At 38.6% G+C, this 16,022-nt stretch overlaps 1 protein-coding gene across 1 annotated transcript in view; it reads right to left on the bottom strand.

The window, feature by feature from the left end:
* Positions 1-16,022, bottom strand: part of LOC114660743 (cathepsin D-like) — an 80,936-nt gene that overhangs the window by 32,769 nt on the left and 32,145 nt on the right. The window contains exons 2-4 of the mRNA XM_028813636.2: positions 8,368-8,518; positions 7,505-7,628; positions 4,272-4,390 (exon numbers count right to left, since the gene is read on the bottom strand). Of these exons, the coding sequence (XP_028669469.1) occupies positions 4,272-4,390; positions 7,505-7,628; positions 8,368-8,518 (394 nt within the window). The remainder of the gene's footprint in view (positions 1-4,271; positions 4,391-7,504; positions 7,629-8,367; positions 8,519-16,022) is intronic.

The raw sequence follows: 16,022 nt of genomic DNA, 5'->3' as shown, positions 1-16,022 counted from the left end.
TCATGCAAAATCTATTTGCATCCATTCCCAGTGTGAACACTCATAAAATTATAATGGCTGGGGACTTTAATTGTGTTTTAAATCCACTCTTAGATAGGACTCCTGTGACAGGGGGGACGACATCTAATACTGCAAAGATAATTACACAGTTTTTAAAGGATCACAACTTATCAGACCCCTGGAGGTTTCTTAACCCAAACTCAAGAACATATTCGTTCTACTCACCAGTGCATTATAGCTACTCAAGAATTGATTATTTTTTTATAGATAATAATTTCCTGCCTACAATTAAATTATGCAAATATGACACAATTGTTATCTCTGACCATGCCCCTCTAGTCTTGGAGCTAAAATCAATAAGCCCCTCGTACTCACCTCGCAGATGGCGTCTTAACCCTCTTTTATTGGCAGACGAGAACTGCACAGAATTTATATCCAAACAAATCAGCTTCTTCCTAGAGACAAACATGTCTACAGAGGTTTCTGCAGGAACACTCTGGGAAACTCTAAAGGCCTTCCTAAGAGGCCAGATTATTTCATATCTTTCCCATAGAAATAAATTAGAAACCAAGAAAGTGTCAGAGCTAAGAAATGAAATTACTAGAATAGATGAAGAACAAGCCAGGCGTCCAAGTGAAGCTCTTCACAGGAAAAGGCAGGCCTTGCATACAGAACTTAACATCTTAACAACTAAAGAAACTGAACAACTTATTTATAAGTCTAGACAGCATTACTATGAACACGGAGAAAAAGCTAATAAGCTTTTAGCTCAACAAATTCATAAACAAGAAGTTCACAATGCAATACCAGTAATCACCAACAAGAATGGAGAAGAAATCATCGACCATAATAAAATAATGCACACATTTAGAGATTACTATAAGTCTTTATATTCCACTGAGCCCAAAGAAGACAACACGCAATCTAATGCATTTCTGGATAATTCACAAATACCACAAATAGACGCTTTAAGTGCTGAGGAACTAGATAAACCTCTAACGCTAACAGAATTACTAGACGCTATAAAGTCACTACAAAGCGGGAAATCATCAGGCCCTGATGGTTACCCCGTAGAGTTTTATAAGAAATTCTCCACTCAGCTAGCTCCACTCTTATTGGTAACATTTACAGAAGCTAAAGACCACCAAATACTACCTCAAACATTTCGACAAGCATTAATCACCGTCTTTCCTAAACAAAATAAGGACTTGTTACAATGTGCATCATATAGACCAATTTCACTCCTGAATAATGATGTTAAGATACTCTCAAAAATCCTAGCTAGAAGGATGGAGAAAGTGCTGCCCTCGGTAATATCACAAGATCAAACTGGATTTATTAAAGGCCGACATCTATCTTCAAATCTCCGACGCTTGTTTAATGTTATATATTCACCAGCAAAATCAAACACCCCAGAGATATTACTATCATTAGACGCAGAAAAGGCATTTGACATGATCGAATGGAATTACCTTTTCACTGCATTGGAGAAATTTGGGTTTGGCCCGAATATTTGTGCTTGGATTAAACTACTGTATACCAGTCCAGAAGCTTCAGTTTGTATTAATAAAATTTGCTCAGACTACTTTAAACTAGAACGTGGTACCAGACAAGGATGTCCCTTGTCGCCACTGTTGTTTGCAATCGCTATTGAACCACTGGCGGTTCACTGCCGAAATTCTCATCAGATAAAGGGGATTGTCAGAGAAGGACTGGAACAGAAAATTTCTCTATATGCAGATGATATGGTCTTATATATATCGGACCCAGAAAACACTGTCCCTGCTGTTTTAACAGCACTAACAGAATTTCAAAAGATATCTGGTCTTAGAATTAATCTGAATAAAAGTATACTCTTTCCAGTGAACTCACAAGCATATAATATTAAATTAGACACCCTACCTTTTACCATAGCAGATCAGTTTAAATACCTAGGGGTAAATATCACAAGTAAACATAAAGCTCTTTATCAACAAAATTTTGGCGTCTGTATGGAAAAAATTAAGCAAGACTTGCATAGATGGTCAACCCTTCATCTCACTCTAGCCGGAAGAATTAACATTGTTAAGATGAATATCCTTCCTAAACTTCTCTTTTTATTTCAAAACATTTCAATATATATCAATAAATCGTTTTTTAAACAGTTAGATTCAATAATAACCTCATTCATTTGGAACTCAAAACACCCACGTATCCGAAGAGCGACCCTACAAAGACCTCAGGCAGAAGGTGGCATGGCTTTACCTAATTTTCAGTTTTATTACTGGGCAGCAAACATACAAGCCATAAAAACCTGGACACAAATAAATGCACATACACAGGCTTGGTCTGCAATAGAAGTAAAATCCTGTAGTACTTCTTTATATTCCCTGCTTTGCTCTCCAATAAATGAAAGTTATCGCAAATATACTAATAACCCAATTGTGCTTTACTCACTCAGAATATGGAACCAAATTAGGAAGCATTTTAAGATGGAAAATCTTTTATCAGTGGCACCTCTGCAAGAGAACCACCTCTTTCAACCTTCGCAAGTATATCCAGTTTTTAATACCTGGAAAAGTTTTGGGATTAAAATGCTCAGAGATCTTTATATAGACAACATATTTACATCTTTTGAACAATTACGTTCAAAATTTAACCTCCCAGCTACACATTTCTTTTACTATCTTCAAATTAGAAATTTTGTTAAACAGAAATTGCCCGATTTCCCCCACCTTGCACCCTCCACAATGCTGGAAAAAATACTGCTCAATTCCGAGGAAACAAACACTATTTCCGCAATATATAAAAATCTTATTAGAGTCCCTACCTTTCAAAGATCCAAGAGGACATTGGGAAGAAGATCTCTTAATCAATATATCAGAAAAGGAGTGGAAGGTAGCAAAGCAGAGAATTCACTCGAGTTCTATATGCGCAAAGCATAGAATTATTCAACTAAAAATTATATATCGAGCTCATCTGTCTCGCTTAAAACTGTCCAAAATGTTTCCAGGCCAGGATCCGACCTGCGAGCGCTGCAACCAAGCTCCTGCCTCACTGGGTCACATGTTCTGGGCCTGCACCAAACTAACATCATTTTGGACAAAGATTTTTAAGTGCCTCTCAGACAGCCTTAGTATCACAATCCCTCCTAACCCACTAACAGCTGTGTTTGGTGTCCTTCCAGATGGACTTGAATTGGAGAAGGACAAACAAACGGTGATTGCATTCATTACACTCTTGGCACGCAGACTTATTTTGTTAAATTGGAAGAATCCTAATTCTCCTCTTATAAGTCAGTGGGAAACTGATGTTTTATATTATTTGAAATTGGAAAAAATCAAATTTTCAGTTAGAGGATCTGTACAAAATTTTTTCAAAACTTGGCAGGATTTAATCAATATTATTTTAGAATAAGAGAATTAACTATTATTGTATTTAACTCCCTTCTCCATCTCTTATTTATATAGATATTTACTTCTCCCCTTCTTTTGTCTAATGTTGCCTTATTAAAAAGCTTAAAGAAATTTTCCTTTAGCTAAGCTCTCCTTCTCAGGGATGGGGTTTGATTTGTTTTCAAATTTGTTGGGTTATAAATGGATCTGTTTGTATGGAATGATTACAATGAAAATTAATAAAATAAAAATATAAAAAAAAAAAAAAAAAAAAACTTTTGAAAAAGAGACAAATGTTTGTTTGCAGTGTTTGAATAACGTTCCTGTCTCTCTACAACCTCCTATGTTTCTGCACAAATCTGTGACCCAAGCATGACAATATAAAAATAACCATATAAACATATGGTTTCTACTTCGCGGATTTTCTTATTTCGCGGGTGGCTCTGGAACGCAACCCCCGTGATGGAGGAGGGATTACTGTATACATGCTTTTCACATTCCTGGTGTAGTGGAGGGATATATATCTATTGGGTCTGGGATTTATAATACTGTGTTTGTCATTTTGCTGCATCCAATATATTACTGCACCTGATATACATTTGAATATTGTGTTGCTTGTGCTTAACCGTTGATTGGGCGAAAATGTTATTTGTCAGAGGTACGGCTTGGTAGATTGAAGTTTCCTCAGTAATTTATCCAGGCCATGGGTCTCCTGGTAGTGTGGCTGCTGGCCGGGTAAGGGGTTGGCTGTTACACACTCATCTCCCTACAACGTCATACTGTATAACACAAATATCCTGTGTGAAATGCTACAGAGGAAACTGCTAAGAATCTCCCAATTGTCAAACTACTTAATCAAGAAACCAAAGAGAATTAGGTGTTGCTTTTTTCGCTCACAGTGATGGTGTCATTACTCAGAAATCCAGACAGACTTCCTCGACCATAATGAATAGCAAACTGTGTTCCATTCTTGGCATAGGTGCTAGACTTTCCAGAATTGTAGCGATGGTGCAACCCTATTACAAAATGGAAAGACAACAAAAGCAAAAAAAAAACATATGTAATTAGTGTTAAGTTACATACTGCTCTTGAAAACAATTATTTTTTATTTTTACTGCCAAAATCTAGAGTTTGCACTCCAAATCACTTTGAATTGTTTTCTATGTCTGCTTAAAAAAAAATCTTAAAAATATGCCATCAATTTAAATTGTGTATTAAACAATATTGTCCGTGCAAGAGACTAAATGGAAGGGGAGTAAGGCCAGGTGGATCGGAGGTAGATTCAAATTGTTCTATCATAAGAGGAAAAATGGAGTAGGGGTTATTCTTAAGGAACAACATGTCAAGAGTGTTTTGGAGGTGAAATGAGTGTCAGACAGAGTAATGATTATGAAGTTGGAAATTGAAGGTGTGATGACGAATGTTGTTAGTGCATATGCCCCGCAAGTTGGGTGTGCAATGGATGAGAAAGAAGATTTTTGGAGTGAGTTGGATGAAGTGATGAACAGTGTACCTAAGGAGCAGAAAGTGGTGATTGGAGTGGATTTCAATGGACATGCTGGTGAAGGGAACAGAGGAGATGAGGAGGTGATGTGTAGGTATGGTGTCAAGACGAGGAATGAAGAAGGTCAGAGGATAGTAGATTTTGCCAAAAGGATGGACATGGCTGTGATGAATACGTATTTTAAGAAGAGGGAGGAACACAGGGTAACGTACAAAAGTGGAGGAAGATGCACACAGGTAGATTACATCCTATGCAGAAGAGTCAATCTGAAGGAGACTGAAGACTGCAAAGTGGTGGCAGGGGAAAGTGTATTTAAGTGGCATAGGATGGTGGTCTGTAGGATGACGTTGGAGATCAAGAAGAGGAAGACAGTGAGGGCAGAGCCAAGGGTCAAATGGTGGAAGTTGAGAAAGGAAGACTGCAAGGTTGAGTTTAGGGAGAAGGTGAGACAGGGCACTGGGTGGTAGTGAAGAGTTACCAGACAGTTGGGCAACTACAGCAGATGTAGTAAGGCTGACAGCAAGAAGGGTGCTTGGCGTGACATCTGGACAGAGGAAGGAGGAAAAGGAAACCTGGTGGTGGAATGGGGATGAACAGGAGAGTATACAGAAGAAGAGGATGGCAAAGAAGAAGTGGGATAGTCAGAGAGATGCTGAAAGTAGACAAGAGTACAAGGAGAAAAGGTGCAAGGTGAAGAGAGAGGTGGCGAAGGCTAAAGAAAAGGCGTATGATGAGTTGTATGAGAGGTTCGACACTAAGGAGGGAGAAAAGGACCTGTACCGATTGGCTAGACAGAGGGACCGAGCTGGGAAAGATGTGCAGCAGGTTAGAGTAATAAAGGATAAAGATGGAAACATACTCACAAGCGAGGAGGGTGTATTGAGCAGATGGAAACAGTACTTTGAGAGGCTGATGAATGAAGAAAATGAGAGAGAGAGGAGGTTAGATGATGCGGAGATAGTGAATCAGGAAGTGCAACGGATTAGCAAGGAAGAAGTAAGGACAGCTATGAAGGATGAAGAATGGAAAAGCCGTTGGTCCACTTGACATACCTGTGGAAGCATGGAGGTGTTTATGAGAGATGGCAGTGGAGTTTTTAACCAGATTCTTTAATGGAATCTTGGAAAGTGAGAGGATACCTGAGGAGTGGAGAAGAAGTGTACTGGTGCCGATATTTAAGAATAAGGGGGATGTGCAGAACTGTAGTAACTACAGGGGGATAAAATTGATGAGCCACAGCATGAAGTTATGGGAAAGAGTAGTGGAAGCTAGGTGAAGACGTGAGGTGATGATTAGTGAGCAGCAGTATGGTTTCATGCCAAGAAAGAGCACCACAGATGCGATGTTTGCTCTGAGGGTGTTGATGGAGAAGTATAGAGAAGGCCAGAAAGGAGTTGCATTGCGTCTTTGTGGATCTTGAGAAAGCATATGACAGGGTGCCTCAAGAGGAGTTGTGGTATTGTATGAGGAAGTCGGGAGTGGCAGAGAAGTATGTAAGAGTTGTACAGGATATGTACGAGGGAAGTGTGACCGTGGTGAGGTCTGGTGGAGGTGGGATTACATCAGGGATTGGCTCTGAGCCCTTTCTTATTTGCAGTGTTGATGGACAGGTTGACAGACGAGATTAGACAGGAGTCCCCGTGGACTATGATGTTTGCTGATGACATTGTGATCTGTAGCGATAGTAGGGAGCAGGTTGAGGAGACCCTGGAGAGGTGGAGATATGCTCTAGAGAGGAGAGGAATGAAGGTCAGTAGGAACAAGACAGAAAACATGTGTGTAAATGAGAGGGAGGACAGTGGAATGGTGAGAATGCAAGGAGTAGAGTTGGCGAAGGTGGATGAGTTTAAATACTTGGGATCAATAGTACAGAGTAATGGGGATTGTGGAAGAGAGGTGAAAAAGAGAGTGCAGGCAGGGTGGAATGGGTGGAGAAGAGTGTCAGGAGTGATTTGTGACAGACGGATATCAGCAAGAGTGAAAGGGAAGGTCTAAAGGACGGTAGTGAGATCAGCTATGTTATATGGGTTGGAGACGGTGGCACTGACCAGAAAGCAGGAGACAGAGCTGAAGGTAGCAGAGTTAAAGATGCTAAGATTTGCATTGGGTGTGACAAGGATGGATAGGATTAGAAATGAGTACATTAGAGGGTCAGCTGAAGTTGAACGGTTGGGAGACAAAGTCAGAGAGGCGAGATTGTGTTGGTTTGGACATGTGCAGAGGAGAGATGCTGAGTATATTAGGAGAAGGTTGCTAAGTATAGAACTGTCAGGCAAGAGAAAAAGAGGAAGGCCTAAGAGAAGGTTTATGGATGTGGTGAGAGAGGACATGCAGGTGATGGGTATAACAGGACAAGATGCAGAGGACAGTAAGATATGGAAGAAGATGGTCCGCTGTGGCAACCCCTAATGGGAGCAGCCAAAAGAAGAAGAAGAAGATTAAACAATATTACCCTTATATATTAAAACACATGACACATATTTACTACATTTTACTGCATGATCTGAGGGCAGCAAAAAATTAAGCCAACATTACATCTTATATAAATAATTTACCTAAGGAGAATATTGTGGTATTCTCTTTAGCAAACCTGTTTGATGACAGTAAAAAGCTCAAAATCACTCACAGCAGGCCAGGTTGAAGAAAGAGCACTTGGAGGAAGGCACCCACAGGTTGGATGAGCCGGTGTCGAATATCACAGTAAACGTTTGGGGGGGTGTGCCAATCTCAATTTCTCCATAGTACTGGGCCTGTTGGATTAAAGCACAGGTTTAAAGTAATGTCAATGGCTTTCCTTGGAGACCAACCTCAAAGTAATTCCGGTACATGCAGTAGAAAACAACTAAATTACAACACAGTTTTAGGCTTATCTCATCATCCAATCTGCCCGGGATTCAGAAGTATTTACTCCCTAAGGACTGTGGCCACTATAACCATTTTATTCAGAAAAGGAATTTAAAATTCCTGCATATTGAAGTAAATAATTTACTGGTGTTTAATTTTGAGTTTTCAGGATACCGTTCTATCAAAAAGGAGTGTGTGGCTTAATTAAAGGGTCTAATTTAAGGCACTATACTGTAAAATAAATTCCCTGAATGAAGATCCTAGCCTACTTTAATCCTCCACATATACTGTACAATGTAGGCACCTACTCTGCTGCTGTTATACATGTAATTAAATTCAAATCTGGTAATGTTTTATAAATGATTCAATGTACCGTTTTCCTGAAACCAAGGGTCTGGAAGTGACCATGCATTTTATTAAGTACATTAAAAAATTAATCCTTCATTCTTTTCTATATAGCATCTTTCATGTTATTTGCTAAGAACACAGCTCAGAGAGACTCTTGCAGCCAAAGTGACATGTCACTTAGTTACTTTATTATGTATTAAGTAACCAAGTGATATCTCCATGATGGGTGATTGAGAGTCCATCCCATACATTTTAAATGATCTTTTAATCTCATACATTATAAAAGAGAATTCTTACATCCATGAAATTGGTCAGCCTTTCAAAAGTTGATGTGTTCCTCACTTCAGCAGAACTGCCCATTGTTTTATCCAGTTTCTGCAGCTCTTCTACAGTTATACCATTGTCCAGCATCATCCATCCCCACCTGCGTCCTTTTTTCAGAGGAATCCTGTATGGAAAAGTTTATAACCAGTGTTGAGTTTCCCATAAGGTCAAAAATCACTTAAGAATTTTAGTTTAAGGAACAAAGTATATACAAATTATTGGTCTTTATAAAAGTGCAGAGAAGTCGAAATAAAATGCAAGCCAATTTAAGTAGAAGAAAAAAAAAAAGGCAAAACATAATTGACCTTGATGTTGTTGTTGTTCTTTATTTCGCCTTATACAATTTCTTGTATTAGGAATTTGTTAGTTTTCGCATACCCCTTGGGGTCAGAGTGCAGGGTTAGCCATTGTACAGCACCCCTGGAGCAATTGAAGGTTAAGGGCCTTGCTCAAGGGCCCAGCAGAGTAGGATTTCTTTTTGGCATTGACAGGGATTCGAACCGGCAACCTTCAGGATACCAGCGCTGATCCTTAGCCTCAGAGCCACCACTCCGCCTCTAGGTTACAGCTGAAATAATAATAATTCATTAATAATTCATTACATTTATATAGAGCTTTTCTCAGTACTCAAAGCGTTATCCACACAGGGAGGAACCGGGAAGCGAACCCACAATCTTCCACAGTTTCCTTACTGCAAAGCAGCAGCACTACCGAAATGGGTAAACCAAGGCCGTGTGTTCAAAGGAGTGCTATAATGGTTCATATACAGTGCACTGCTGTGGCCCTCGTTGGTTCATGGACTTGCTATGATGTCACCAAGCTAAACTGTTCTGTGGTTCACAGAAGCACCCACCCACCCACCCACCCATCAACCACGGAAGCAAAGAATGCCCTTTTTCTCATATAATTTACAGAAAGTGCACCATAAATAGTGAACAATCTGCAACTCAATATAAATGTTTTCTGACATATTTATTTTTCAGTTTAGTGTTTCATTTTTTTAATTTGATTCCCGAGTTCCTGTTTTGTTATTGTATTCAATGTATTTTGACCTCTGCCCTAAAAGCAATGGCCGTTCTTTACCCTGTGGTACTGTCCTATATTCAGAACTTGATGAATACTGAACAATAGTTTACTGTGAATGTAGGCTGCATTTAAAAACAAAACAATGGTAAACAGGTACACAACAGCCGTGTTCTTTAGTAACTTACTGAAGTTTAAGGACTGTCTCTTAAATTAACAGAAGTCATAAATAATGTCTCATATGGATCTGGATAGGAGATGGTGTAATTGTTCATTTAAAAGTTTAGATGAAAGAGTAGCAAACAGTTACATTTGCAGATAATGCTGAATACCAGATAACCTACTGTAAGGTTGGACTTTTTTTTAATGGTAAGTAGAAAAAATGCCTGTATACTTGTACAGCTTTATACTTGTAAGTTTAATGTTACTTCAGTCTTATATGATACAGATACATAACAGTGTTTGCTAGGCTAGGGATAATGACATGACTTTTGGATTGAAGTGAGGTATAGTTTGAGTCATAGTCCAGACCCCTACAATGAGAGTAAAGCGCTAGTATATCCAACAAAGCTTTATGATAAGCAATGAAATTGTGTGTCATTTACCTACTAGCTAGTAAATGTTCAAATTTTCACTTGCCACTTGCTTTTTTTTTGACGCAGTCACTCTGTCAAATTATGGCACTGCATTACACGCTTGCATTCACGTTTAACATTACCGTGTGTGTGTTTACAAAAATGGTTGTAAAAATAAAACATCCCTGTCTGAGCAAAATACTTTTTATTCAGTCTCGTGTGTAAAGGAAATCAAAAACTCAGCAAGATTGCAGCGGTGAATCCCAGAGCACATCAGGATGAATCTAACCATCATCTGACTGAGAAAGCTGATCTCTTCCTTCAGAATTACAAAATCCACGCTACCCAGCTAGTAGAAAAGGAGTTGGCCTAGGTAACTTCTGTGAATGCATAAAGTAAATATAATTTGGTTCTCCTGCAGTTTCTTATTGTGATTCCATTAACTTTAAGGTACAGAAAGACATAGTTCAAAATATCTCCATACCATCTTTTAGTAATTTCCCTAATCAATCTTACCACCAGAGTTGGATTTGGGGATAATAAGATATTCAAACCTAAACATTTGAAATGTGTTCCATATCATCTACATTTACAACATACTAATATTTTCATTTATATTTTGTTGATAAAACAAAACATAAAAGTATGAAGATGTCTCTGCACAAAGCCATAGGTTGTCCATATTGTGGATATTTGCATAGTTCATTGAAGAAGCTAATCAATACATGTTTTTGTATTAAGCTATTGAGATTTTTGCAACTGCTATGACTACTATATGCACATAGATTTGACCACAAAGCTAAGCAAGTCTGATTAATACTACTAAACTAGACAGAGGACATTTGCATGCAAATTCTCAAAGAAGTTATCCGCAAATCAGACAACAGGAAGAACATTGTGCCAACCTCTAACGTGTTTAAATGGTGACATTACAAGTTGTGACTTCCCAAAATGAGTTCCTAGTAATGGCATAGGAACTGCTCTACAAAAATGTGGCATCTGTACTAAACAAAATGGCCTTGAGAAACAATGCAAAAATATATATATATGTAAAGAAAACAACAATACATGCAAAATTATTGGCTTACATATAACTTCTCTAGTTTTTGTCACTTCTCAGTGTTTTTTTTATCCAATTTTTCACTTGATGTCTTGTCGTTTGTACTCTTTTACTAGTGTGTCGCTATGAAACATTCAGCAATAGTCAACCATCTCAATGATATCCCAATGTCTCTTATACATCTTGCCATGTCCTTAATAACCCTGCTTTTCATTCACTATTCCATGGGTTACAGGGAAAAATATCCAAATGAAATCCAAAAAGTGAAATTTGATATTCATGTTGCTGCCCAATTCCTTAAACTTAACCAATACTTTTTTCTCAATATCTTTATAATTTAGATATTTATTGCTACTTAAAAACTTAGAAATTACTATTTTGATATCATTCCAGGTTGTTCATCGCAATATCAAATTCTGCATCAGAAATCAGTTTTCTAATATCAGGTTTGGCAAAAGTGCCCTCTTTCAATTTATCTTCAAACAAAATGTTATTTTCAGCACAAATACATTAAACAGGCTCTATCTTTTTATAAAGCTTTGACCAACTGCTTTATTAAACCAAGCTTAACAAGACGCATTGGTGGCAGCAGTTTATCTGGATCCACCAAGCTTTGTCTGATGATGTTTTTAGCACTAAGCTGTGACTTTTATCTACCTGGCCATTCCTTCTGAACTGAAAAAAAATGTTTTGCTCCGCTGTCCCACTCACAGTGAAAACATGGAAATTGTGCACGTCCTGACTGTTGACCCAGCAAGATACACAAAACTTTCAGGTCTCTGCAAATGAACCAACACTGCTTATTTAATGAATACAATAACTTTTGCTTTAAACATAAATTTTAATATTTTTATTAATTAGCACACCCCAACACTGACAACAGGTTTCAAGAACAAGAGGTGAATTATCTGAATAACATCTTACATATAAATTCAGGAGAGGCATGTTGTGCCAGCAAGTAATCCGGTGACGGGGCTAGAATCCAAGATCATTCCTTCTCTGTGTGGAGTTTGTACATTCTCCCTGTGGTGTTTTTTTCTAGGTACTCTAATTTTCCTCCAATATTCAAAAGATGTGCTGATGAGGATGCTTGGCAAATCCAGACTGGGCTGGTATATGTTAATGTGAGCCCTGTGATTAACTGCTATTCTATCCAGGTTGGCTGTCTGCCTTATTCATTTTCTTCAAAGTGGGTCTATGGAGAATAATTGGAATATTTTTACATTATAATTTATTTCAATCTTGACTAAACTTATTGCAATTACTTTGTGCTCATATTAATGTTGCTTATCACTGTCGAATCTCCAATAAGGTAAAATGACCTCTACAGCTACCATTACTCAATTGCCTATTTGCATTGCCAGATAATGTTCTGTCCTGGTATGTGCACTTAGTAGTTTTGCACTGCACCATTATTTATGGAAGGCTACTACTTGTGCTTGGCTTTTTCTTTGTGAGCCCCTGTGGAACTCATCATTTATATTTTGATCAGAGGATTTTGAATCAGATACACAGAGTAGGTAAACATATTGCCAATGCAAAGAGAAATCTTTTGTTCAAATCCATCCTTTAGAATTCCAAAGAGCTCTGGTCTGCAGCAGATATCTACAGATTATGAATCAGTATAAGATGGGAAATGAGGACAGTCATAATAAGTACTATATGTTACTTATACAAATTAAGATTTTGGAGCTAGACTTTCATAACAGTATTACTGTGATAATTTTAGGTCTATAAGAAAATACATGCACTGTACCCAATTGGTACTCCTATTCAGTTTAAACAAATGGCCTTTCTGCATCTAAAGATTCCAATGACTTGAAGTGCTCTTTAACATATTCATAAGATATATACAGTATGTGCACACACATCCAAGAGCAAACAAGCATCACAGATTAAAAAAAGTCTTTTATTTATATATCCAGTATGTTGAAGTGATTTGGAAAAAAAAATGAAGTGTGATCATAATTCTAGTTATCTAAAAAGTACTTTTAATAACATTGTAATCTGTGCCTAAAAGTGAAAATGGCCCATCAGATAAAAATGAGTGAAACTGATGCCTTGTAAAAGTAAGACCTATAATGTATTAATTATTATATAAAGACCCCCGTGACCCTGTAGTTAGGATATAGCGGGTTGGATAATGGATGGATGGATGCTATTTTGTAATTAAGGGAACAATACATCAGTAATTAGTGCTATTAAGAGACTTTCAACTGTTTGCAGTCAGGACAGTTGGGGGGTATAGTGTATTTAATAGCCGTACAGATGTGAAGTGGAAGATAACAGAATATCACATTAGAATAGATACAAGTCTTGACAACTTGTTGAAAATACCAGTCTCCAGGTTTATGTAACCCAATCCCTTGCAGTAACATGTTTGAAAAGAATTGTTGCCTTTTTCTACCTAAGCCATATAGGGGTATATGTGTATCATGTACAGTAATATATATTTGGAGCTGAAAACTTGGTGGCAGAAGACATTAAACATAGTCATAAAACTTACTTCTTAAAGTAAATGCTGGTGAAAGTAACATGGACCCAGATGAGGGTGGAAAAATCAGTTTTAAATGTGTCTGTTTATCCATCCATCCATTATCCAACCCGCTATATCCTAATAAAGGGTCACGGTGGTCTGGTGGAGCAAATCCCAGCCAACACAGGGTGCAAGGCAGGAACAAATCCCGGGCAGAGCACCAGCCCACCGCAGGGCACACACACACACACACACACATAAAAGCACACACTAGGGACAATTTAGTATTACCAATGCACCTAACCTGAATGTCTTTGGACTGTGGGAGGAAACCAGAGCACTCGGAGGAAACCCACGCAGACACAGGGAAAACATGCAAACACCACGCAGGGAGGACCCAGGAAGCGAACCCAGTTCTCCTTACTGCGAGGCAGCAGCGCTACCACTGCGCCACCTTGCCGCCCTGTGTCTGCTTATTAATATGTTATTTTCTAACATCTTAGATTAGGAAAACTTCTCATTATTTATTCCTAACTGATAATTAATACATTTATAACCTAATCCTTGTCCTCTAATTTCTGTCGAGGGAAATGAGGCCTGGGTCGTGGTCCACTGTAATCACTGTTCAGTGACCCTGCAAATAACATGCTTTTGGGTAGACACCTTGACGTTATGTGTGGTAAGTCCATAATAAAACTGGCCTATACAGTTTGATGGAATGTGTTAAGGAAGGAATTTAATCTTTGCTTTGTAAAATATGGACTATATTAATGGTGAGAGTTAAAAAGAGATTTTAATTGTAAAATTCTGTGGGGCATCTATTGTAGTTATGCTATGTTATGTCACCTTAAAAGTGTTTGAGATTTCAGAGTAGATTAATGATCAGTATAGCATATTCATATTTGAAATGTTTAGTTGTGGTATATCTGGGTTAACTGAAAAGCTCCTTGTTCACTTATTTTGGCCTATAGTAGTTTAAACACCACACCCCTCGCCAAGAGAAGCGGATGGGAATGAGATGAGGTGCGATATTAATTTAAGCAGCTTGTAAATGTTTGGTTTCTTTCCTGTTGCTCTACTGTTGGAAATGTTTTATGTATTTGTGCAAGTTTTTCTCTAGGCCAGAGATGCCCAAACTAGGGCCCGCGGGCCAAAGTTGGCCCGTGGTAATGTTTGATTTGGCCCGCCACACCATCCGAAAAGGGGGGGGGGGGCATGCCTTTGACACAGATCGTCATTTTTGTTTGTTTTATTGTTGAACTACAAAAGAGTAAACTGATATTAAATGTTTAAATTAAATGTAAATTAATTCGATTTTTTTTTTCGTGCATGCGCAATTCAAGGTGCAGCACCGCCTGCTTTGCGACACTCCACGTCAATTAACGCCAACAAATTAACAAACGCAATAATGGAGAAATCAAGGCGGTGGCACACAGACAAGAGAAATTTTAAAAAAGTTTGGCAAGACGAGTTTTTATTCACTGAAGTCAAATCAAAGGCAGTATGTCTAGTTTGCAAACAGTCGGTTGCTGTTTTAAAAGAGTACAATATCCGTCGTCATTATGAAACAAAACATTCTGCAGCTTTCTCAAAGTACAGCGGCGAGGCGCGAAAACAGAAGGCTAACGAGCTGCTTGCTAAACTTCGATTCGAACAGAGCGCGCTGCTACGTCCTTTAACAGCACAAGAAAGCGCCACACAGGCCAGTTATCAGATTTCCGCTCTAATTGCTAAAAGTGGAAGAGCCTTCGCTACTGGAGAGTTCGTCAAGGAATGTCTTGCAGTGGCTGCAGAAGCAGTTTGTCCTTCTCAGGTACGAATGTTCTCACAAATTAGCCTGTCAAGAAATACTGTCACCCGACGCATAGAGGACATGGCTCAAGACATCGGCAAGCAAATCAAGACAAAGGCAAGTACGTTCTCTGCCTATTCAATAGCCTGCGACGAGAGCACCGACATATCCGATTCCGCACAGCTGTTGGTATTTTTGCGTGGAGTAAATGAAACTTTTGAAGTGACACAAGAGCTGGCTGGCATTGAGACCCTTTCTGGTACTACTAAAGGACAAGATCTCTTTTTTGCTGTTGAGAGAGTGTTGGAAAAAAATGAATTAAAGTGGGAGAAGATGGCTGGCATTACAACTGACGGAGCGCCGGCAATGGTAGGGAGGAAATCTGGCCTTGCTACATTAGTGTCTCAGAAAGTCAGTGAATGTGGAGGAAAAGTTGTTAAGTACCACTGCATTTTACATCAAGAACAACTATGTACTAAATCTGGCGGGCTTGTGGATGTGATGCGTGACGTCGTCAAAATTGTTAACAATATACGCTCCAAGGCGCTTTCTCACCGACAGTTCAAGGCACTGATGGAAGAGATGGATGCGCAATATGGTGATGTGTTGTACCACCAGGAGGTCAGATGGCTCAGCAGAGGAAAAGGTCTCCGGAGATTTTTTGATCTGCGTAATGAGATCAGAGTTTTTCAGGAAAGCAAG

This window comes from Erpetoichthys calabaricus, chromosome 11 (assembly GCF_900747795.2).
Source record: "Erpetoichthys calabaricus chromosome 11, fErpCal1.3, whole genome shotgun sequence".
In the NCBI taxonomy this organism is placed as follows: Eukaryota; Metazoa; Chordata; class Cladistia; order Polypteriformes; family Polypteridae; genus Erpetoichthys; species Erpetoichthys calabaricus.
This window is presented reverse-complemented; position numbering and strand designations above follow the sequence as displayed.